This window comes from Hemiscyllium ocellatum, chromosome 31 (assembly GCF_020745735.1).
Source record: "Hemiscyllium ocellatum isolate sHemOce1 chromosome 31, sHemOce1.pat.X.cur, whole genome shotgun sequence".
NCBI classification, from domain to species: Eukaryota; Metazoa; Chordata; class Chondrichthyes; order Orectolobiformes; family Hemiscylliidae; genus Hemiscyllium; species Hemiscyllium ocellatum.
Window position 1 is genome coordinate 55,342,644 of NC_083431.1, and position 23,446 is coordinate 55,366,089.

The 23,446-nt window shown below is 43.5% G+C and overlaps 1 protein-coding gene across 1 annotated transcript; it reads left to right on the plus strand.

The window, feature by feature from the left end:
- The first annotated feature begins 1,573 nt into the window (after positions 1–1,573).
- LOC132830498 (ATP-dependent RNA helicase DHX33-like) lies at positions 1,574–15,270 on the plus strand. Its single transcript, XM_060848256.1, has 4 exons — positions 1,574–1,703; positions 4,731–4,934; positions 7,319–7,405; positions 14,506–15,270. The coding sequence occupies exons 1-4, from the start codon at positions 1,668–1,670 to the stop codon at positions 14,812–14,814; spliced, it is 636 nt and encodes a 211-aa protein (XP_060704239.1). The 5' UTR covers positions 1,574–1,667; the 3' UTR covers positions 14,815–15,270.
- Positions 15,271–23,446: the final 8,176 nt, after the last annotated feature.

Below are 23,446 nucleotides of genomic sequence, written 5' to 3' on the forward strand. Positions count from 1 at the left end.
TGACTCAATCCAGAGTTAGTTTGCCAAGTGCTCAGGTCTCCCTGAATGTCTGAGACAACTCACAACACAACCTCCAGCAAACCATCCCCGGCACCTTCACTAACCTTTCAATAACAGGAGCCAGTCAGAAGCCCTTAGCTACAAGTTAGATGTGTGCTCCTTTATAATAATACTCGAGGGACTTCCTCGTGTTACTGACAATCAGCTGAGAGGGACAAACACAGGTTTTTCTATGCTCAGGCATAGATCCAGCTTCAAATACGTGTTTCAGAAGCCTCCCCAAGTCCAACATGGAACACCACAAGGTGCTGGAGGTGATTTCCTGAGAATTCCAGGAGCAGCAATTACTGTTTTATATGCTGTTGCATTGTTTGGGAAAACAATGTTTCGGCTCGTGTAATACTACCTTTGATTCACAGTTCTACACCTCACCACCCTTTACCATCTCCTCTGTTCTTACTGAAACATATAAATCCCGGAATCTGCAATGACCATTCCTGTCCCTCCTCTAGCCATGTCTCTGAAATGGCCACAACATCGAAATCCCAGGTACAAATGCATGCTGCAGGTTCATCCACCTTATTCTGGGTGCTCCTGGCATCGAAGCACAATCAACACCCTTGATTGCTGGTGCCCTCTCACGACCTTGTAAAGCTATCTCTGACCTCACTATCCTCAACCTCCTGTACACTGAACTACAATTCAGGTTCCCATCCCCTGCTGCATTACTTTAAATCCCCACGAAGAGCATTAGCAAATTCCCCCCCCAGGATATCAGTACCCGTCTGGTTCAGGTGAAAATTATCGTGTTAGTGGAGGTCCCACCTTCCCCAGAAAAAGCTCCAATTATCTAAAAATCCAAAACTCTCCTTCCTGTACCATCCCTGCAGCCATGTGTTCAATTCTGCTCTCTCCCTGTTCCTGGCTTCACAACCACATGGCATGGGCAACAAACCAGAGATAACAACTCTGTTTGTTCTAGCTTTAAGCTTCCACTTTAGCTGCCTGAATTTCTGCCGTAGATTCCCACCTTTCTTCCTACCCATGTCGTTGGTGCCTATGTGGACCATGACTTGGGGCTGCTCCCCCTTCCCCTTAAGGATCCCCAAAACATGATCGGAGACATAACGAACCCTGGCACCTGAGAAGCAACACACCAATCATGACTATTTCATTCCCACAAAACCCCTAACTGTGGAGACCCCAATGACTAAAGGTCTGCTCCTCTTCCCTTTCCCCTCTGAGCAAAAGGGGACAGACTCTGTGCAAGAGAACTGTGCCTCATTGCTTACCCCTGGTAGGTCATCCCCCCGCCCCCCCAACAGGATTCTAAACAGTCAATTATTTGTTGAGGGGAACCATCAGATGAGATCCCTGTGGTGCCTGCCGGTTCCCTTTCCTACCCCGACGGTAACCTTCTTCACGTGGCTGTGGAGTAACTACCTCTGTGCAACTCCTCTCACAGTCCCCTCCGCCTCCCGAATGATCTGACATTCATCCAGCTCCAGTATTCTGTTGTGCTCTGTGGGTGTCAGCTCTTTAACGTCTGTCGAAACTGATTTTGTGTATCCACAGATGCGGTGCGGGCAGCTATTGAACAGCTTGAGCTACTGGGTGCAATCGAGTGCAAAGACAGCCAGATCATTCTGACACAACTGGGCAAGAAAATGGCAGCATTCCCTCTGGAACCCAGATTTTCCAAGGTAGAAAGCACTAGAAAACCCACAACCACTACCATCTAGGACAAAGCATAAGATGCACCACTGTATGTATGTTCACCTCCAAATAACTCACCATTCTCATTTGGAAATACATTGCTGTTCCTTAAGTGTTACTGGGTCAAACACCTGGAACAGCCTCCCGAAAAACATTACGGATGTACCCACACCCATGGATTGTAGCAGTCCAAGAAGTATTGATGCTTTCCTTCATCTTTTCAAGGGCAGTTAGAAATGGACAATAACAAGCAATGCCCACATCGCAAAGACAACTTAACTCAATCAACTGACCCTTTGTCAAAGCTGAGCTTTGACAAAGGGTCAGTTAGACTCAAAACGTCAGCTCTTTTCTCTCCTTACAGATGCTGCCAGATCTGCTGAGATTTTCCAGCATTTTCTCTTTTGGTTTCAGATTCCAGCATCTGCAGTAATGTGCTCTTATTATTTATTTTAACCCTTTTGTCCTGGCAGTTTCAATGTTTATAGCAACCCAAGTCGCTACTTCTGCGCTTCTACTCATCAGTGTCCAAAATTAAATACATCACTTTTATACAATATCAATTATCAATTAAATACAATACAATTCTAAATTGTACAGAATGATTACACAGATGATTAGGTACAAACCTTTCCCTGTGTTGAATTAGACCATAAAATATAGGAGCAGAAATCAGGCTATTCACCCATCTAGTCTCCTTTACCATTCAATCATGGCTGATAAGTTTCTCAATCCCATTCTCCTGCTTTTTTCCTCAATCCCTTTGACAATCAAAAATCTATCTATCTCACTCTGACTTGACTTCCACAGCTTTCTGTGGCAGAGAATTTCATAGATTCATAACTGTCTGGCTGAAGAAGTTTCTCCTTATCTCTGATCTAAAAGGTCTTCCCTTTACTCCTCAGGCTGTGCCCTTGGGACCTAATCTCTCCTACCAATGGAAACATCTTCTCAACATCTATTCTGTCCAGGGAATTCAGTAATCTTGAAGTTTCAATTAGATCCGTCCTCATTCTTCTATAGACCCACAGTCCTCAAGCGTTCCACAAGTGTTAAGCTTTTCATTCCTGAGACCTTTCTCATGAACCTCTTCTGAACCCACTCCAGGGCCAGTACATCCTTCCTAAACTATGAGGCCCAAAACTGCACACAATACTCCAAATGTGGTCTGACCAGAGCTTTCTAGAGCCTCAGAAGTACATCCTCTCAAAATAAATGCCAACATTGCATTTGCCTTCCTAACTACTGATTGAACCTGAGTGACCTTCTAGAAGCTTGGCGGACAGTAGTCATAATAAACTTGACTTCAACTCCTGCATAATAGGAATTTATGTTACAGCCTTGCTGCAACCCTAAAGACTGACAAGTCTTTCTTTTCATCCTTCCCTTCTCTATTCACTGTGGCATCTCCCATCTCAATCAACAGTGTCATCAGCAAAAACAACTGTTGCTTTGTTTAAAGAGAGTGGTAATGTCACTGGAGTGGTAATCCAGAGGCTCAGATGAACATTTTTGGGTTACCAATTCAATTCCCAACATGGCAGATGGTAGAATTTAAAATGTATTCATTTGAGTTGACATTCAATGGCATCACTGAATCCCTCACTATCAACATCCTGGGGATTGTAAATGATCAAAAACTAAATTGCACAAGCCATGAAAGCAAGTAAACCCGTAGCAAGTAAACCATCTCCTGATTCCCCAAAGTCTATCCACATGGCCCAAGTCAAGAGTGTCATGGAATAATCCCCACTTGAGTGGGTGAATGTAGCTCCAACACCATTCAAGGCAAAGCAACTCACTTTATTCACAACACATTGCAAATATTTACTCTTCAGCCTCTGATCCTCAGTAGTAGCAGTCTGCACCATCCACAAGATACACTACAAAAATTCACCAAGGATGGTGCAGCACTTATGTAGCACTTTCCAAACTCATGACTGCTATATAGAAGGACAAGGACAGCAGATACATGGGAACACCACCATCTGCAAGCTCTCTTCCAAGCCACTCTCTTAATCCTGAATTGATAGTATGTTGCTATTCTTTCGGTATCACTGGGTCAAACTCCCGGCACTCCTTCCCTTAGGATCTACCTAAAGTGCATAGACTGCAGTGGTTCATGAAGACATCAATTGCAGAGCAAATAGGAAAGGGCAACAAATGCTGGCCCAGCCAGTGATCCCTGCATCCCATAATCAATAATAAAAAGAAATCTAGAATTGAAAGTTAGTTGATGCTGCCTATAAAACTGTTATTAATTATTGGGTTTTAAAAAAAGTCATCTGATTCATGAATATCCTTTAGGATACACATCTTATTTGGCCTGGTCTGTATGTGATTCCAGAACCACTGCAGCAAGAACCAACTTCCAGCCAACATGGCAACTCAATACAATGAAGAGTCACTCCCTTTGCCCAGGCACCATGGACTAATGTGTGGGTTTGCATGCCCTCAGTTCAGGTTTAAAGAAATGTTCTTTAACAGTAAAAATAAGTGAAAATAACTGAAGTGAATCTGTAAAGTCAGTGATACAAAACGGAACTCTCCGAACTACCATTCTCTGAAGGTATAGGGTTGAAGTGCAGTAAGGGAAGGTTGAACGTCATCCTTTTCTGAGAAGCAGGGGCAAAATAGCCATTACCTATGTAGGAGGGAACTGAAGTGATGACCTCCATCTCCCTTCTCTGGGGAGGGGAGGAAAGAAACCATTAGGAGCAATCAGAAATTCAGTAGAAAGTAACCTAGCTAGTAAATAGAAAGTGAAATCACCTCTATAGGGTGTAATTCAGGTGAATAACATTGACGTATTTCATGGGGAATGAGATGAACATATGGGAAAAGGACATAGATCAATATGCTAATGGAACCAGATGAAGGCACACGGGAGGAAACTTCTGTGAAGCATAAACACCCATTTGGCCAAATGGCCTATCAGTGGTGTAGAAACTGTAATGTTCCTGATAGATGTGTAAGGAATGATGTAAATGTAAATATGTTCTTTTCTCTGACAGGCTGTCCTGCTGTCTCCAGAGTTTCAGTGTTCTGAAGAGATCTTGACCATTGTTTCATTGCTTTCTGTGGACAGTGTCCTGTACAATCCACACACTAAACGGGAAGAAGCACACTCTGTGAGAAAGAGATTCATCTCAAGTGAGGGAGATCACATGACCCTACTGAACATATATCAGGCTTTTAAGAATGTAGGAGGACATAAGGTAAAACCTATTTCTTGAAGTTTATTTTTGGAGAGAGCTTGACAGTTTAGATCAAATAAGAGGAATAGCCTTTGACTTCACCAATGATTATACAATGAGAATTGAGTTAAACTTAGATTGCAACTCTCCACCTCCAATAATTAATGCACAGCAACCCTAGAATGTGCTGAGGAAAATCTTTATGAAGAAGAATAATCGACCCAGCTACTCAGCGATACTCCACACGAATCTCCTCACTGATGTTCGGATTGGGTTCTTCCAGGAACTCTGAGCTCCAGAGTAGATTATAGCTTTGGTCTAAACATACAGAATAGAATTCCAGAAGTGAGGGGAAAAAGAATACAGTTGACATCAAGGCAGCATTAAGTAGAGTGTACATCAAGGAGCTTTAGCAACATGCGAATCAGGGAAAAGTCCCCACGGGTTGGTGTCATATTTAGCAAAAAGGAGGATGTTTGTGGTTGAAAGTCTTAGCAGCAGGGCATCTCTGCAGGAGTTCCTCAGGATAATGTCCTAGGCCCAACTATTTCAGCTGCTTCATCATAAGCTTAGAATTGGGGATGTGCAATCATTGGTGAACAATGTTCAACATGATTTGTGGTGACTGTTTTCTGGGTATTGTAGTTCAGTACATCCAAGTATAAGACCATAAGACATAAGAGTGGAAGTAAGGCCATTCGGCCCATCGAGTCCACTCTGCCATTCAATCATGGCTGATGGGCATTTCAACTCCACTTACCAGCGTTCTCCCCATAGCCCTTAATTCCTCGAGACAACAAGAATCTATCAATCTCTGCCTTGAAGACATTTAGCGTCCCGGCCTCCACTGCACCCTGTGGCAATGAATTCCACAGGCCCACCACTCTCTGGTTGAAGAAATGTCTCCCCTCTAATTCTAAGGCTGTGTCCACGAGTCCTAGTCTCCTCGCCTAATGGAAATAATTTCCTAGCGTCCACCCTTTCCAAGCCATGTATTATCTTGTACGTCTCTATTAAGTCTCCCCTTAATTTTCTAAACTCCAATGAATACAATCCCAGGATCCTCAGCCGTTCCTCATATGTTAGACCTATCATTCCAGGGATCATCCTGTGTGAATCTCTGCTGGACACGTTCCAGTGCCAGTATGTCCTTCCTGAGGTGTGGGGACCAAAACTGGACACAGTACTCCAAATGGGGCCTGACCAGAGCTTTATAAAGTCTCAGTAGCACATCACTGCTTTTATATTCCAACCCTCTTGAGATAAGTGACAACATTGCATTCGCTTTCTTAATCACGGACTCAACCTGCATGTTTACCTTTAGAGAATCCTCGACTAGCACTCCCAGATCCCTTTGTACTTTGCCTTTACGAATTTTCTCACCATTTAGAAAGTAGTCTATGCTTTTATTCTTTTTGCCAAAGTGCAAGACCTCGCATTTACTCAAGTTGAATTCCATCAACCATTTCCTGGAACTGCTTCCCAAACTGTCTAGATCCTTCTGTAGCCTCCCCACTTCCTCAGTACTACCTGTCTGTCCACCTAACTTCGTATAATCTGTAAACTTCGCTAGAATGCCCCCAGTCCCTTCATCCAAATCTTTAATATATAATGCGAACAGCTGTGGCCCCAACACTGAAACCTGTGGGACACCGCTCGTCAACCGGCTGCCATTCTGAAAAAGAACCTTTTATCCCAACTCTCTGCCTTCTGTCAGACAGCCAATCCTCAATCCATCCCAGTAGCTCACCTCGAACACCATGGGCCCTCACCTTGCTCAGCAGGCTCCCATGTGGCACCTTATCAAATGTCTTTTGAAAGTCTAGATAGACCACATCCACTGGGTTTCCCTGGTCTAACCTACTTGTTACCTCTTCAAAGAATTCCAACAGATTTGTCAGGCATGACCACCCCTTACTAAATCCATGTTGACTTGTTCTAATCAGACTCTGCTCTTCTAAGAATTTAGAAACCTCATCCTTAATGATGGATTCTAGAATTTTACCAACAACCGAGGTTAGGCTAATTGGCCTATAATTTTCCATCTTTTGTCTTGATCCTTTCTTGAACAAGGGGGTTACAACAGCGATCTTCCAATCATCCGGGAACTTCCCTGACTCCAGTGACTCTTGAAAGATCTCAACCAATGCCTCCGCTATTTCCTCAGCCACCTCTCTCAGAACTCTAGGATGTATCCCATCGGGGCCAGGAGATTTATCAATTTTAAGACTTTTTAACTTTTCTAGCACTATCTGGAGGTGAACAGTTGATGAAGGGGGGATTTAATATGATTCCTAGTTGCTGGGTTGCATTATCTATCTTGTGATAACTGTAACAATTGTGTGCCTAACACATTTTGTTTGTAATATATAACTTCCTACTTTTGTTTAATGCCTCCTTGTCAGGAATGGTGTAGAGAGAACTTCGTGAATGGCCGAAACATGGCAATGGTAACAGAAGTTAGATGTCAACTGCGTGACATTTGTGCAAAGGTAAAAATGAATTTCTCACCAGTTCACATACCTCCTTCTGGTTGATGGCTCAATTGATATCAATTCCAGTTTCCTTAGACCAGTGGCCAAGAAGCAGCCTGATGTGATTCTTCCTCACAGAGAGAGGAAGTACGTAGTCTGCAGGAACCATCATAGTTGAGGTTGTAACCAATTTTCAGGCCGGGCATGTAAGTGGAAAATTTATTTCAGTTTAATCAAGTGTGAGTTGGTGGATTTAAAGAGGAATAATAAGAATCTAAATATATCTATTTTGATATATAATTTGGTTATTTTAACATGTGAAATTTGTAATAAAATAGAACTGGATGGTGACAAAACCCACCAATGCAAACAAAAACGTTTTGGCAGTAACTCTTGCACAAATGGAATTTAAAGGCAACAAAGTGGATTGAGCTAAAGAATCTTGACAGGGCTGGTGAACAGTGTTTTTCAGACTGAACACAAGTTTATATAGAACATAGAACAGTACAGCATTGTACAGGCCCTTCAGCCCACGATATTGTGCCAAGCATTTATCTTAATCTCAGAGCAACCTAACCCACACATGCCTCAATTTACTGCTGTCCATTTGCTTGTCCAACACTCGCTTAAATGTCCCTAATGTCTCTGTTTCTACTACCACCATTGACAATGCATTCCATGTATCCACCACTCCCTGCATAAAGAACCTACTTCTGACATCTTCCCGATACCTTCCTCCAATCACCTTAAAATTATGACCCCTGCTGACAGCCATTTCTGCCCTGGGGAAAGGTCTCTGGCTATCTACTCTATCTATGCCTCTCATTACCCTGTACACCTCCATCAAGTCACCACTCTTCCTTCTTTTCTCCATGACCTGGAGGTGCCGGTGTGGACGAGGTTAAAATTCAGATGCTCCTCCCTGCGACTAATAGTGGGACCACTGCACTTTTTGATATATGTTCATGATCTAGACTTGGATATAAAGGCAATCATTTTAAAGTTTTCAGTTGGTATAAAACTCTGACAGTTAACAGATAGTGAGGAGGATAATAACAGTTTTCAGGAAGACAGACTGGTGAAATATCATGACAGATGGTTTTAGACCTCTGCTGGAATTCAGTTCCATGCACCTCCACTTACAAGTGATGTGAAGAGTTTGAAGAAATTGCAGCCAAGATTTATTCAGCTGGTACAAAGAATTAAGAACTTGGAAGGAAATTATGTAGTTATAGAACTATATCCATTGACCCAGGCTAATGCTTTGAGGACTTGAGTCCTCAAAGGACTCTACTAGGACAGTGGTGGAATTCCAGATTTTATTAACTGAATTAAAGCCAGTCTTTGTCATGGTAACCATGGCAACTATTATCAGTTGTTCTAAATACCCATCAGAATCAAGAGTATGGAAGAGGCCCTTCAGCCCATCAAGTCTGTACCACCTACACTCCCCGCAATTGGTGCATAGCCTTGAATGTTATGATACTTCAAGCGCTCATCCAAGTACTATTCAAAAGCTATGAAGTCTTCTTTCTCAACCACCTTCCCAGGCAGTGTATTCTAGATTCTTTTACCCTCTGGGTGAAAACGTAAAGCTTGAATCCCTTCTAAACCTTCTGCATTTCATTTTAAACTTGTATCCCCATGCTATTGACCCTTCAACTAAGGGGAACAGCTGCTGTTTCTTTACCCCACCCATGCCTCTTATAATCTTATACAATCTATCTGTTCATCCCTCTACCTCTCTGCCCCAAAAAAACCCCTAAGTTTATCCATTCTCTCTTCATAGTTGAAAGATCCATCCCAGGCAACCTCCTGGTGAATCTTCTTTCTTCAGTGCAATCGCATTCTATAGTACAGTGACCAGAACGGCACACAATGCTCCAACTGTGGCCTCACCAAAGTTCTGTACAGCTCGAACAAAGCCTCCCAAGTCTTATAATTTATGCTTTGACTGATAAAGGCAAGAGTTTCATTTGCCTTTTTAACTACTCTATTAATTTGTCCTGGTGCCTTCAGTCTGTGGACAAGCACTCCACGATCCTCTGAATTGCAACATTAGGAAGCTCATTAAGTATTCCTTTGTTTCGTCCCTCCTTCGAGTAAAAAGTGAGGTCTGCAGATGCTGGAGATCAGAGCTGAAAATGTTTTGCTGGTTAAAGCACAGCAGGTCAGGCTGCATCCAAGGAATAGGAAATTTGACGTTTCGGGCCAGAGCCCTTCATCAGGAATGAGGAGAGTGTGCCAAGCAGGCTAAGATTAAAGGTAGGGAGGAGGGACTTGGGGGAGAGGCGATGGAGATGTGATAGGTGTAAGGAGGTCACGGTGAGGGTGATAGGCCGGAGTGGGGTGGGGGCGGAGAGGTCAGGAAGAAGATTGCAGGTTAGGAGGGCGGTGCTGAGTTCGAGGGAATCGACTGAGACAAGGTGGGGAGAGGGGAAATGAGGAAACTGGAGAAATCTGAGTTCATCCCTTGTGGTTGGAGGGTTCCCAGGCGGAAGATGAGGTGCTCTTCCTCCAACCGTCATGTTGTTATGTTCTGGCGATGGAGGAGTCCAAGGACCTGCATGTCCTCGGTGGAGTGGGAGGGAGAGTTAAAGTGTTGAGCCACGGGGTGGTTGGGTTGGTTGGTCCGGGCGTCCCAGAGGTGTTCCCTGAAGCGTTCCACAAGTAGGCGGCCCGTCTCCCCAATATAGAGGAGGCCACATCGGGTGCAGTGGATGCAATAGATGATGTGTGGAGGTACAGGTGAATTTGTGGCGGATATGGAAGGATCCCTTGGGGCCTTGGAGAGAAGTAAGGGAGGAGGTGTGGGCGCAAGCTTTGCATTTCCTGCTGTTGCAGGGGAAGGTGCCGGGAGTGGAGGTTGGGTTGGTGGGGGGTGTGGACCTGACGAGGGAGTCACAAAGGGAGTGGTCTTTGCGGAACGCTGATAGGGGAGGGGAGGGAAATATATTCCTGGTGGTGGGGTCCCTCCCTCCCCTATCAGCGTTCCGCAAAGACCACTCCCTTTGTGACTCCCTCGTCAGGTCCACACCCCCCACCAACCCAACCTCCACTCCCGGCACCTTCCCCTGCAACAGCAGGAAATGCAAAACTTGCGCCCACACCTTCTCCCTTACTTCTCTCCAAGGCCCCAAGGGATCCTTCCATATCCGCCACAAATTTACCTGCACCTAAACACAAATCATCTATTGCATCCACTGCACCCGATGTGGCCTCCTCTATATTGGGGAGACGGGTCGCCTACTTGCGGAACGCTTCAGGGAACACCTCTGGGACGCCCAGACCAACCAATCCAACCACCCCGTGACTCAACACTTTAACTCTCCCTCCCACTTCACCGAGGAACATGCAGGTCCTTGGACTCCTCCATCGCCAGAACATAACAACACGACGGTTGGAGGAAGAGCGCCTCATCTTCCGCCTGGGAACCCTCCAACCACAAGGGATGAACTCAGATTTCTCCAGTTTCCTCATTTCCCCTCCCCCCACCTTGTCTCAGTCGATTCCCTCGAACTCAGCACCGCCCTCCTAACCTGCAATCTTCTTCCTGACCTCTCCGCTCCCACCCCACTCCGGCCTATCACCCTCACCTTGACCTCCTTCCACCTATCACATCTCCATCGCCCCTCCCCCAAGTCCCTCCTCCCTACCTTTAATCTTAGCCTGCCTGGCACACTCTCCTGATGAAGGGCTCTGGCCCGAAACGTCGAATTTCCTGTTCCTTGGATGCTGCCTGACCTGCTGTGCTTTAACCAGCAACACATTTTCAGCTTCATCCCTCCTTCCTCCATCACTTCACACTTATGAGGGTTTATTTTCATCTGCCCAGTCTGTTCATATCCACTCTGTCAACCTAAGCCTTCCTCTTCACTGTCAACCGCCCGGTCAATCTTATGCATCATCCACAAACTAACATATCATCACCTCCACAGTCTCATCTGCATCGTTTGTGAATTTCATCAACAATAAGGGACTCAACACTGATCCCTGTGCTACAACACCAGGTTCCAGTCACAGGAACAGCCTTCTACCACCTCCCTCTGTCTCCTGTCACTAAGCCAGTTCCAGATATAGCTTGTCAAGTTATTCTGGATCCCATAAGCTTTTACCTTCTTTCCCATGTGGGACCTTATTAAAAGCCTTACTGAAATCCAAATGACTTCAACTGCCCTACTTTCATCATACACTTGGGCAACTCCTTGAAAAATTCCACCAGATTTGTTAGGCATGACTTCTCTCTGACAAAGTCATTGTCTCGATCCCTGATCAACCTTGACTCTCTAAATGGGGATTAATTTCACCTTCACTATTTTCTTCAATGATATCCCTTCCACTGACATTAGCCTCACTGGTTTGTAATTCCCTGGTCTTCCTCTTACATGACATTCCTGATGAAGGGTTTATGCCTGAAACATCGACTCTTCTGCTCCTCGGATGCTGCCTGACCTGCTGTGCTTTTCCAGCATCACACTTTTTGTCTCTGATCCCCTGCATCTGCAGTTCTCACTTTCTCCTCTATCTCTTATAAAGTAGAAAGACATTAGCAGTCCTGTCATCTTCTGTCACTTCCCTTGTGGCCAGAGACCATTTAAAAATCTGGATCAGAACCCCTGTAATTTTCTCCATTTGTCTCCCGTAACACTGAGCTACACTCATCCCAGATCTGGAGACTTCTAAAGATGCAAAGCCTCCAATATCTCCTCACTACTTATCAAGCTGCTCAGGAAATTCACAGTCGATCTTCACGAATTCCATACTTGCATCCTCCTTCTCCCGAATAAAGACAGGTGGAAAATATTCAGTTAACACTCTACCAATGTTCTCCAGCTTCTCTCACAGACTGCCTCCTTGTTCTCAAATGTGTCAATCCATGTCATTAACTCATTTGTCTTGTCTGTAATACTCCTGGCATTAAAGGAGAGGTTACCTAGCCTTGCCTCATGTAGTGATTGTAACGAGGTAAGCCAGGTGGACCTCATGGAAAGAGTTCACTGATTGGGGCTGTTAATCTTGTCCAGTCAGAGAGCCTTGGGGGCTGACAGATAAGGACAGGTGTATCAGACATCCTGTTTATTCTGAGAGTTGGCTCCGAGGGAGCTGCATCAGTGTCAAGGACTCTCTGCATGTGTAAATAAAGGGTTGATTCGTGACGGAATATCGGTCTTTGTTGAGTTATTTTACCTTCGTCTCTTGAGACACCACGTGGCTGAACTTGTTCTGCCATGGTTCTTTTTCTAACTTATATTTTGTTTGTTAGTGTCCTTTTAGGAAATTAGTATGTGACTCCAAATGCACTGCAATGTTAGCTGCCTTCAGTTCAAGGGAAATCAGGGATGGGAAACAAATACTGACCTTATCAGTGATGCTAACATCCCATGAAAGAGTAAAGAAATAAAAGTTGCAAGAGATTACTATGAAATCTTCAGTTAATCTGGAGGAGAGGTTTAGGAAATTTAAGAGATGCTCGGAATATAACGGTTTAATATATGATTACTTTGCCTTTATCAAATGGATTTACACAGCAGTACTGATACTGCACTACTCTCCTCAAGGCACCTGATCAAATTAATCAAGTGCCATTTGTCTTAACAAATGTAAGCATTCATTTATTTATCCAAACATTTTCTTTGTTGTGTCTCAGATTATTGTTTTTAAAAAAAACGTCTCTGCCATTGACTTCCAATCAGATGGCTTGTATTTGCTGGGTGTTTCAATTCCTCTTTTTTGGGTGTGATATTTGTAATTCTCATTATACGGTTAACAACCTGATTCTAACAAGGGCTAAAAAACCCTTCCCCCGGCCACGACCTATCACCTTCATCCCCTCCCCCACTCACCTATTGTACTCTATGCTACTTTCTCCCCACCCCCACCCTCCTCTGGCTTATCTCTCCACCCTTCAGGCTTTCTGCCTTTATTCCTGATGAAGGGCTTTTGCCCGGAACGTCGATTTTACTGCTTCTCGGATACTGCCTGAACTGCTGTGCTCTTCCAGAACCACTAATCCAGAATCTGGTTTCCAGCATCTGCAGTCATTGTTTTTACCTAAAAAGTTGTGTTTGGAGCCTTGACCGTTTCCTTTCCTCAGCAGCCAGAAGCACCTGGTCCAAACCAGGGGATGGTGTCTCTGCTGTGGGACTGCCAACATTTTAAATACCCTCCCCCTTTATTTTTATCATTTAATGTTAGAAGTTGTTACATGGGCCTGAAGCAAGGTGAAAGGAGACCTGTGTGAAGTGTAAACACCAGTAAGGATCTTTTTTTGTGTGGGACTTTAGCTTTGCTGGCTGGCCAGCATTGACAACCCATCCCTATTTGCCCTTGAGAAGGTGGTGGTGCTTGAATCGCTGCAGTCCACTTGATGTGGGTAGACCCACAATGTTGGTAGGATGGGAATTCTGATGATCAGGCCGATCGGCTTGTTTCTGTGCAGTATGTGTAATTCATGACATTGTCACCATGTTAATAAAGAAATGATACAAAAGCTGGTTTATTTAAAAGCTTGTCCAAAGATGTGCAAGTTATGTAGATTGGCCATGTTAAATCTCCCTTTGGCCTCCAAGAATATGGAGGCAAGGTGGATGAGCCAAAGTAAATGTGGGTTTGCAAGGATAGATGGGGGGGGGGGGGGGGGGGGGGGCGGAGGTGGGAGGGTGGATTTGGTGTGAGGTAGTAAGCTGTTCAGAGGGTCAGTCCAGACGTGATGGGCTGAATGGTCTCTTTCTGCACTATTGGGATCCTATGATTTTTTTCCAACTTTGCTCGAACCACCCTAAGAATTTTAGATATCTTAGATTGCAAGCAGTTGGCTGTTGTGCTACTTTTTGATGGACTGTTCAAGGAAAGCACTTACCAGCCTACTTTAGTTGACATTTAGACAATCAACAGTGCCCATTGTATGATGAGCAGGCCCAAGTAACTTGGTTAATTTTCTTGTTGCAACGCAGGCCCGGTGCCATAAAATGGCTCAGTCCTTTCGCCAAACTTGGCTCAGAATGTCCCTAGCTTTTCTATCACTGTATTACTCTACAAATTAGCGATATTTTGCTGACTCAGAATTCTTACTAAAAATACATTTGTGATGATGTGATTTGAATTTGCTTTTCTTTTAGTTTGGAGTTCGTTTGGAGTCTTCTCGTTCAAACACCAGCAATATCCGCCAGTGCTTGGCTCACGCTCTCTTTCTGAATGCTGCAGAGCTGCAGCTGGATGGGACTTATGCAACCCTGGACACCCGGCAGCCTGTAGCTATCCACCCTTCCTCAGTCCTCTTCAACTGCAAACCTTCCTATATTTTGTACAATGAATTATTGCACACATCCAAATGCTACATTCGGGACTTGTGTGTAGTAGATCCTGAATGGCTTTATGAGGCAGCCCCAGAATATTTTGGCAGAAAGTTAAAAGGTGTAAACAGCTAATGCATCTGAAATAATGACAGCTCCCAGTTTGTCTTTTGTAGATGGGTGCATCATTGGTTTTCAGTAGACAAATAACCACATGATTTTGCACTAAAATATCAGTCTTTTTATATTCATATATGAATCAACAAAATATAATGCATTATTGGCCTTTTCTGATACAGCACCAGGAGAAGAAATGGACTGACCAACCGTATTAACTCTCTTATTTTCTACTATCACGTGTTTTTGTTGTCAGTCAATGGTGGAGTCATGAAATTGGATTTTAACATTGTTTTTACATATCAGCTGGAAAGAATTTAATAAGTCATCTCTTTTTATCATTTCCTTAAACTGAGAGATCTCTGAGAAATTCAGAAGTGCATGAGGATCTGTCCGTGTAGTTTGCTTGGGGCATGCTTTGTCTGCACAGTGCAGTTAGGGGCGTGCGTCTATTTGTAGTTTAGCCAATTTTATGTTCATACCTTTGTAATTGCTTTTATTTAAGTTTAAAACAGTAGACTCAGACCCAGGGTCTCATGTTCAAACTGAATATAAAATTCACATGCTCTGATCACATTTCCTTTGAGGATTCTTTAGCAGTGTATAAAAATAAGTAATTTGCTGCAATTCATTAATTTCTGTCTTAAAGCCATTTCTTTTTCAGGCCAAGTCAGTATTCTTCCCATTCAAGTGAGCCTAAATTTTGTTGACCATTCTTTTTATGTGGAGTTTTGTCAGTTAGATTATTTAAATATGAGCTGCCCTTTACAAATATCTTCTTGATATCCTTTACAATTAACTCAAACCTCTTCAGACCTCAGGCTAAACGTTCTGGGAATATGGGTTCAAATCCACCCCCCCCCCCCCCCCCCCCCCCCCCCCAGAGTAGATGGTAAATTAGAGTTCAGTAACAACCTAAAAATAAAAGGAGAGTTTAATGGTGACCACATAACCACTGATGATTGTCATGACAACCTACCTGATTCATTAATGTCCTTTTGGGAAAATTTTTTAATCATATCTGGTTTGACCTACATGTGACTGCAGATAGCAGTGTCATTGACCCTTAATTGCTATCTGAGCAAATAGGATGGGCACTAAATGTGACCTGGTCAGTGACACCCACAGTTTGTCAGTGAACCAAAAAAAGTGCCTTTTTTTTTCCCCACCTGATTATTATTTCTAAAAGCCTACCTACCACTTATAATAGACTGACCAGCTTTGAATTTTCGAGCAAGGTTCCTTCATGAATAAACTGTCAGATTTGCCTTTTCTCAATCTTCCAATACCTCCTATGGATGGAATCGAGTATAAGATTATCATTTTTCTGAATTCTGCATTCTCCCTCACTATATTGTATGTAACATAGTTCCCACTTGAAGAGTTCACCTGAAATGCATCTTACACTCTTTGTTTTGTTTCAAAATATTCTCCATCTCCCTTGTCACTTGACTCCTGATTCTCGGTTCCCTTGTCTGTCCCATCTTGTTCCAGCACAGCGTGCTTTCCACTCTTTTCCATTGCTAATCTAATCAGTGATCATTCTAACTCAAATGCTTTCTGTGAACACGTGGTCCACCTGGCCCACTTCATTCCCCAGCATCAGATCCATCAATGCTTCCTGTCCAGTTGGGCTGAGAACATAGAAGTTCTCCTGGGATGTGGCATCTTTGGAGTGCAGAGTGTGATGGCAGAAACCCAAGTGCTATTGTTTTTTAAGTAGCCTCACAGAATATCAGTTTGATTGCTAGTTTCTCGTCCATACCTTTCTGGTATGATTTGTAGGATCTTTAATTAAGTTTATAATAAAGAAATTTTCAAATTAAATTGTAAATGGTCTGTCTAAACTGAAACATCATTGCAGAACCAGTGTTTAAGTTAGTTTTTATTTTACTGCAGTTATTCTCCAAAAGGCTTTGATTTTCTTTTCGACTGTATCATTCCAGGGAGTATCACTTCGTAAATGACTATATAATCTGTATGGAAAATGTTAAAAATCACACACACTGGGCTATTGTCCAACAGGTTTATTTCGAAGTACTGGTTTTCGGAGCACTACTCCTTCGTCAGGTAACTAATCCTCATGAAAGAGCAGCGCTCTGAAAGCTAGGACTTTGAAATAAACCTGTCGGACTATAATGTGGTGTTGTGTGATTTTTAACTTTGTCCACCCCAGTCCAACACTGGCACTTCCTCATCATGTGTGGGAAATGGCATTCAAACTGTCCTGTTCTTGGGTAACATCCATGTACTGAAACGGGTCAGTGATCAGGTTATTGAGAATAAGTCGAGGAGAATGAACTTTAACTGGGCTCTTTTTCTAGTCTACAGAATGAATTGTAATTGCAATATTTTCTGACCTTGCTGTATACTGTTGGAAAAGATACTTTCTTTGAGTCTGTGGCTCATCTGCTCTTGCAGGGGCATCCATTCATCTGCAGTGCTAAATTTCCCACAGTCAAAAATAGTATGTTCAGAACGTGTGCATCTTTTTAGTTAATCATGAACTTCAGGAGCCTTCGTTCTCTGCTGCTTTCACAATGTCAACAATCTAAGCCAATCAGTTGCTTTGCCAGTCAACCAGCACCCTTCTACTTCTGTCGTATCCATTGGTTTGACAGGAAGAAATTTGGCATTCTTCCATTTGTCCTAATGAATGCAAAACAAGAACTTCATGTTGTTTTTTCAAAACTATTCTCAATCTTCAAGGGTTAGTGCTGGCAAGATGTTAGAATGGTTAAGGTTTCAAAATGCCTATTGGAGCTCACTTGGCTGTCAAAGTGCAAGTTTCCCCATGATTTCTTGTCTGTTAACACTTCCAGATTCAAATTCTTGATTTATTACTCCAATGTTTTATTTGGTAAAGTCCAGCTTTTCATGTCTGTTAGTTTCTGGTGCACTGACAGTTGCTGAGGTCTGCATATTCTGAATGATGTACTGTGCTATCAGTTCCGCTGTTCTCACCATTCCAAAGCTTTTTGATCAGGTTCCCAAAACTAGCTCTTTTTTAGAGTCCCATTTTCACAACATCAGCCTCTGCTAGCTGGCCTCAGGTTTCCAACTATTCAAAGCAAGTACAACGATCTGAGGTTCAGGCTGTTTACAGCTGGTGAGTCATCTTGCATGTTTCACCATTACTCCAGGTTGGGTGATAGACTTGACTGTGGGCTACAAATAGAGCAGAAACCCAAGTTAGCCAAGTTGATACCTTGAAGTGTCTTTGTCTATTCGAAGACTGCAGGTGAAATTTAACATTTTATGAATTTTGATACAAATGTTAAATCATATTTTATACACAGTTATTATATGGTTTTTGGAGAAGCACTTGCAAGTTTCATTTTTCCTGAAGCATATACCGTATTCCCCACTGGAAAAGCAATTTCTCCGAGAGCGTTAACACAGAGTCGAAAAGTGTGGCGCAGGAAAAGCACTTTCTCTGAGAGTGTTAACACACAATCGAAAAGTGTGGCACTAGAAATGCACTTTTTCTGAGAGTGTTAAAACATAATCGAAAAGTGTGGTGCTGGAAGAGCACTTTCTGCTAGAGTGTTAACATAGAGTCGTAGAGATGTAAAGCATAGAAACAGACCCTTCTGTCCAACTCATCCATGCCGACCAGATATCCCAACCCAATCTAGTCACACCTGCCAGCACCTGGCCCATATATCTCCAAACCCTGCCTATTCATATACCCATCCAAATGCCTCTTAAATGTTGCAATTGTACCAGCCTCCGGCACTTCCTCTGGCAGCTCATTCCATACATGTACCACACTCTGAGTGAAAAAGTTGCCTCGTAGGTCTCTTTTATATCTTTCCCCTCTCACTGTAAACCTATGCCCTCTAGGTCTGGACTCCCCGACCCCAGAGAAGAGACTTTGCCGATTTACCCTATCCATGTCCCTCATAATTTTGTAAACTTCTATAAGGTCATCCCTCCGCCTCCGACACTCCAGGGAAAACAGCCCAGCCTGTTTAGCCTCTCCCTATAGCTCAAATCCTCCAACCCTGGCAACATCCTTATAAATTTTTTCTGAACCCTTTAAAGTTTCGCAACATCTTTCTGATAGGAAGGAAGCCAGAATTGCACACAATATTCCAACAGTGGTCTAACCAATGTCTTGTACAACTGCAACATGACCTCCCAATTCCTGTACTCAATACTCTGACCAATAAAGGAAAGCATACCACGCTGCCTTCACTATCCTATTTACCTGCAACTCCACTTTCAAGGAGCTATGAATTTGCACTCCAAGGTCTCTTTGTTCAGCAACACTCCCTAGGACCTTACCATTAAGTGTGTAAGTCCTACTAAGATTTGCTTTCCCAAAATGCAGCACCTTGCATTTATCTAAATTAAGTCGCATCTGCCACTTCTCAGCCCATTGGCCCATCTGGTCCAGATCCTGTTGTAATCTGAGGTAACCCTCTTTGCTGTCCACAACACCTCCAATTTTGGCGTCATCTGCAAACTTACTAACTGTACCTCTTATGCTCACATCCAAATCATTTATGTAAATGACAAAAAGTAGAGGTCCCAGCACCAATCCTTGTGGCACTCCACTGGTCACAGGCCTCCAGTCTGAAGAACAACCCTCCATCACCACCTTCTGTCTTCTACCTTTGAGCCAGTTCTGTACCCATATGGCTAGTTCTCCCTTTATTCCATGAGATATAACCTTGCTAATCAGTCTCCCATGGGGACCCTTGTTGAACACCTTACTTCCACAAAAAACTCAGTCAGATTTGTGAGACATGATTTCCCACACACAAAGCCATGTTGACTATCCCTAATCAGTCCTTGCCTTTCCAAATACATGTACGCCCTTGTCCCTCAGGATTCCCTCCAACAACTTGCCCTCCACTTGCCATCAGGCATAGAGTCAAAATGTATGGCGCTGGAAAAGCATTTTTTCCGAGAGTGTTAACACCGAGTCGAAAAGTGTAGCATTGGAAATGCACTTTCTGCTGGAATGTTAACATAGTCCAAGTCCAGTACACTTTGGTCTCAATATGTTAATTTAGACAAAGGCCTTCCTACGCGACTGTTCACAGTGTCAATGTGAACCAATAGCTGCTAGCAGTGGACCATTGATATTAATATTGTCTAATTGCAATAAGCACTAAGCTTGTGATATTAATGAGAAGTAAAGGCCTCATTATGTTGATGTGGATCAACAGTCTGACAAGGACTGCCCTGTGACAGTGAGCGCTTTTTGATATACCTTGATTAGATTAGATTAGACTTACAGTGTGGAAACAGGCCCTTCGGCCCAACAAGTCCACACCGACCCGCCGAAGCGCAACCCACCCATACCCCTTACCTAACACTACGGGCAATTTAGCTTGGCCAATTCACCTGACCCGCACATCTTTGGACTGTGGGAGGAAACCGGAGCACCCGGAGGAAACCCACGCAGACACGGGGAGAACGTGCAAACTCCACACAGTCAGTCGCCTGAGTCGGGAATTGAACCCGGGTCTACAGGCGCTGTGAGGCAGCAGTGCTAACCACTGTGCCACCGTGCCACCCACGATTTTGGAGACTGCTAGCCAAACTGCATCAGTCATCCATTTTGATCCTTCCAGCCAATGAACATGGACAACTACTCATGACATCAGCATAGCCATTTTTGTGGAATCATACAGGATCGAAATAGGCCTTTCAGCCCTTCAAGTCTGTACCAGCAAAACTCTATATCAACACTTTGGGAAAAACAATATCAAGAACTTTGGGTAAAAAATCAAAACAACAGCAGCTTTAAAAGGGAGAAGAACAGACAAAGGAAGCACGTGGTGAGGTCTGCGCGGTGGGGGGGGGGGGGAGGCAGAGAGAGAGAGAGAGAGAGAGAGAGAGAACAAACCTGCACAGTTACTGCCTTTGCTGTTTTTGAATTCATGTGTTGCTGTACATGGGAGTGCATCTGGGAAAATTAACAAACAGTGAATTTCACAACTAATCTTGGAGGAACTGATTTGGGCAAAGTTCACAGCACAGAATCAGATAAGTTAATTGTTGTTTTAAGTCTGTCCAAGAGAAAGGCTGTATTAGTGAGTACAGTGGGTTCTTTCTTGTTTATATGTTTTTGGAGATACGTCTCTTGATTAAACTTAAAATATAAGCCATAGCTATTAATTTAACCTGGTGCAGTGTTTTGTAGAAGAATATGACGGTGTTACTTTCTGGGTCTGTAGATGAAGGAGCAAAAATGGCCTTTGCAGTGATGTGTACTTATTGTAAGATGTGGGAGCTTAAAGAGAGTTGAAGGGTTAATGCAGATTATATCTGCCATAAATGCTGTTGGATGCAAATCTTATCAGGTCAAGTGGATCGGTTGGAGAGACAGATAGAAGCAATGAGGAATTTGCAACAGCAACAGTATGTGATGGATGGCAATTATAGGAAGGGGGGAAAGTCTCAGATACAATCACATAGAAAAGGTTGAGATTCTGAAGAGAGATTATAAAGAGTTAGGCAGAAATTTAAAAAGGAGGTCCTCAAGGGTAGTAATATCTGGATTACTCCCAGTGCTATGAGCTAGTGAAGGCAGGAATAGGAGGATAGAACAGATGAATGCATGGCTGAGGAGCTGGTGCATGGGAGAAGGATTCACATTTTTGGATCATTGGAATCTCTTTTGGGGTAGAAGTGACCTGTACAAGAAGGACGATTGCACCTAAATTGGAAGGGGACTAATATACTGGCAGGGAAATTTGCTAGAACTGCTTGGGAGGATTTAATCTAGTAAGGTGGGGGGGTTGGGGGGGGAGGCGGGGGGAACCCAGGGAGATAGTGAGGAAAGAGATCAATCTGAGACTGCTACAGTTGAGAACAGAAGTGAGTCAAACAGTCAGGGCAGTGAATATCTGGATTCAGAGTCTCAGAAGGAACAATAACAATGACAAGGAGAGTACAGTAAATGGTTTATAGAAATAATAACCGGACAGTCAGGCTTACCAGAGAGAAAAATATTATGGGGGATCTAAAATGGTGACGATCTGAGAAGATCACACTGCAGAGCTTCGCATCGCAGCAGGGGCAGGACGGTTCTTTAACCCACCCAACCCCGGTCATCAGGATTTCTTGGGGCATTGGAAAGATTGTGGAGCCCCAAGAAACATTTAAAAATTGATTAACCCGTATTTTCAGCTGTCCAGAAATGCCTAAAAAAGGAGAGGAGCATCTGAGGGCGGGCCTGCAGCAGCCTCGGAGCCAATTACTCTCCAGGACCTGGTGAACCAGCTCGGGAAGCCTCGTGAGATGTTGGGGAAACAGATTGAAGAGAAGCTGGCTCCAGTCTCTCTCATGCTGCAGAAGCATGAGCAGCAGCTGGGAGACCTGAAGAAGAGGACGGATGAGGTGGAGCACAGGGTCACAGTGGTGGAAGCTGATGCCAGTTCATTCAAGGAAGAGATCCAAGCCCTGACGACGCAGGTTCGTAATTTGCGTGACCTAGTGGATGATCTTGTAAACAGGGGCAGGAAAAAAAACATTCGGATCATCGATCTGCCTGAGGGTAAGGAATGTGAGTGGCCTGAGGAATTTATTGAAGATTAGTTTCCGAAATTTCTTGACTTGGAGACTGGCATGAGAGGATTGAAGATAGAGAGGGCTCACCGGGTCACAGTACGGAGGTTGGGTCTGGGTCAACGCCCTCATCTTTCTGGTGCGGTTCCATCATTACCGGGATAAGGAGAGAGTCATGGAGGCTTCCAGACTCCAGGGGAAGGATGCAGAGGCTCTAATTTACGAGGGGTCTAAGATCATGTTTCTTCAGTTCTTTTCAGCGGCTGTGATCCAGAAATGAAAATCGTATGATGGTGTCAAGAGAAGACTGAAGGAGTTTGGGATTCAGTGCTCCCTGAGATATCCGGCAGTGCTTTGGATCACCTTAGATAGATCCATGCATTTCTTTGACACATTGGAGAAGGCAAGAGACTTTGTGGACAAACTAACCTAATTTAAACAATTGTAGTATGTATAAATATTGTTGCTTGGGTATGCGTTTATCATTCTGTAAAAGAAATGGAGGAAATCCGGTTGGAGCTTTGTTTTCCCCCCTTTTTTCCCCTTTATTGATAATAATTTGGTTCAACCTATGTCTGGCAGTGGTTAAGATATACATTTTAAATTTCTAAGTGAGGGTATACCAAAGGATGGATGGGGTATTTATTCCCCCCTTTTTTAAATAAAAGAATGTTTTTTTTATTCATATTGATATTCTATGGGGTGTTTATTCTTTTTAGCTTGTGCTTGCGATGCGGCTCTAGCTGGGAGAAGTGAAGGTGGTTGAGATGGTTAGATGCCTATTTATGGGCAGTTTGGGATGGGTAGTTGCCCCCTCTGGGCAGGAAGTGAGTTGCCCTACTTGGCATTATTGGCGCTTTATATGTTGGTTTGTTTTCTGGTTTTTGTTGTTTTTTATTTTTAATAATTTTGTATGTTTGTTAAATGTAATGGTTTTAGTTTATGTAGTTTTATATTGGGTGGACCATGTGACACAAAGGCTCAGCAATTTGTGGTTTGGGTTCCTCCTTTCTGGAATTTAAATGTAATTGCAGAAGATTATGGCTAATGATTTGATTAAATGGTGTACCTGGAATATCAAGGGAAGTCACTCACCAATTAAGAGGAAGAAGGTACTCTTGAG

Coding starts and splice junctions, on each gene's coding strand:
- LOC132830498 (XM_060848256.1), top strand. CDS start 1,668: ATGGCAGCATTCCCTCTGGAACCCAGATTTTCCAAG. Junction 1,704..4,730: donor TGGAACCCAGATTTTCCAAG/GTAGAAAGCACT, acceptor TTTCTCTGACAG/GCTGTCCTGCTGTCTCCAGA. Junction 7,406..14,505: donor TGCGTGACATTTGTGCAAAG/GTAAAAATGAAT, acceptor CTTTTCTTTTAG/TTTGGAGTTCGTTTGGAGTC.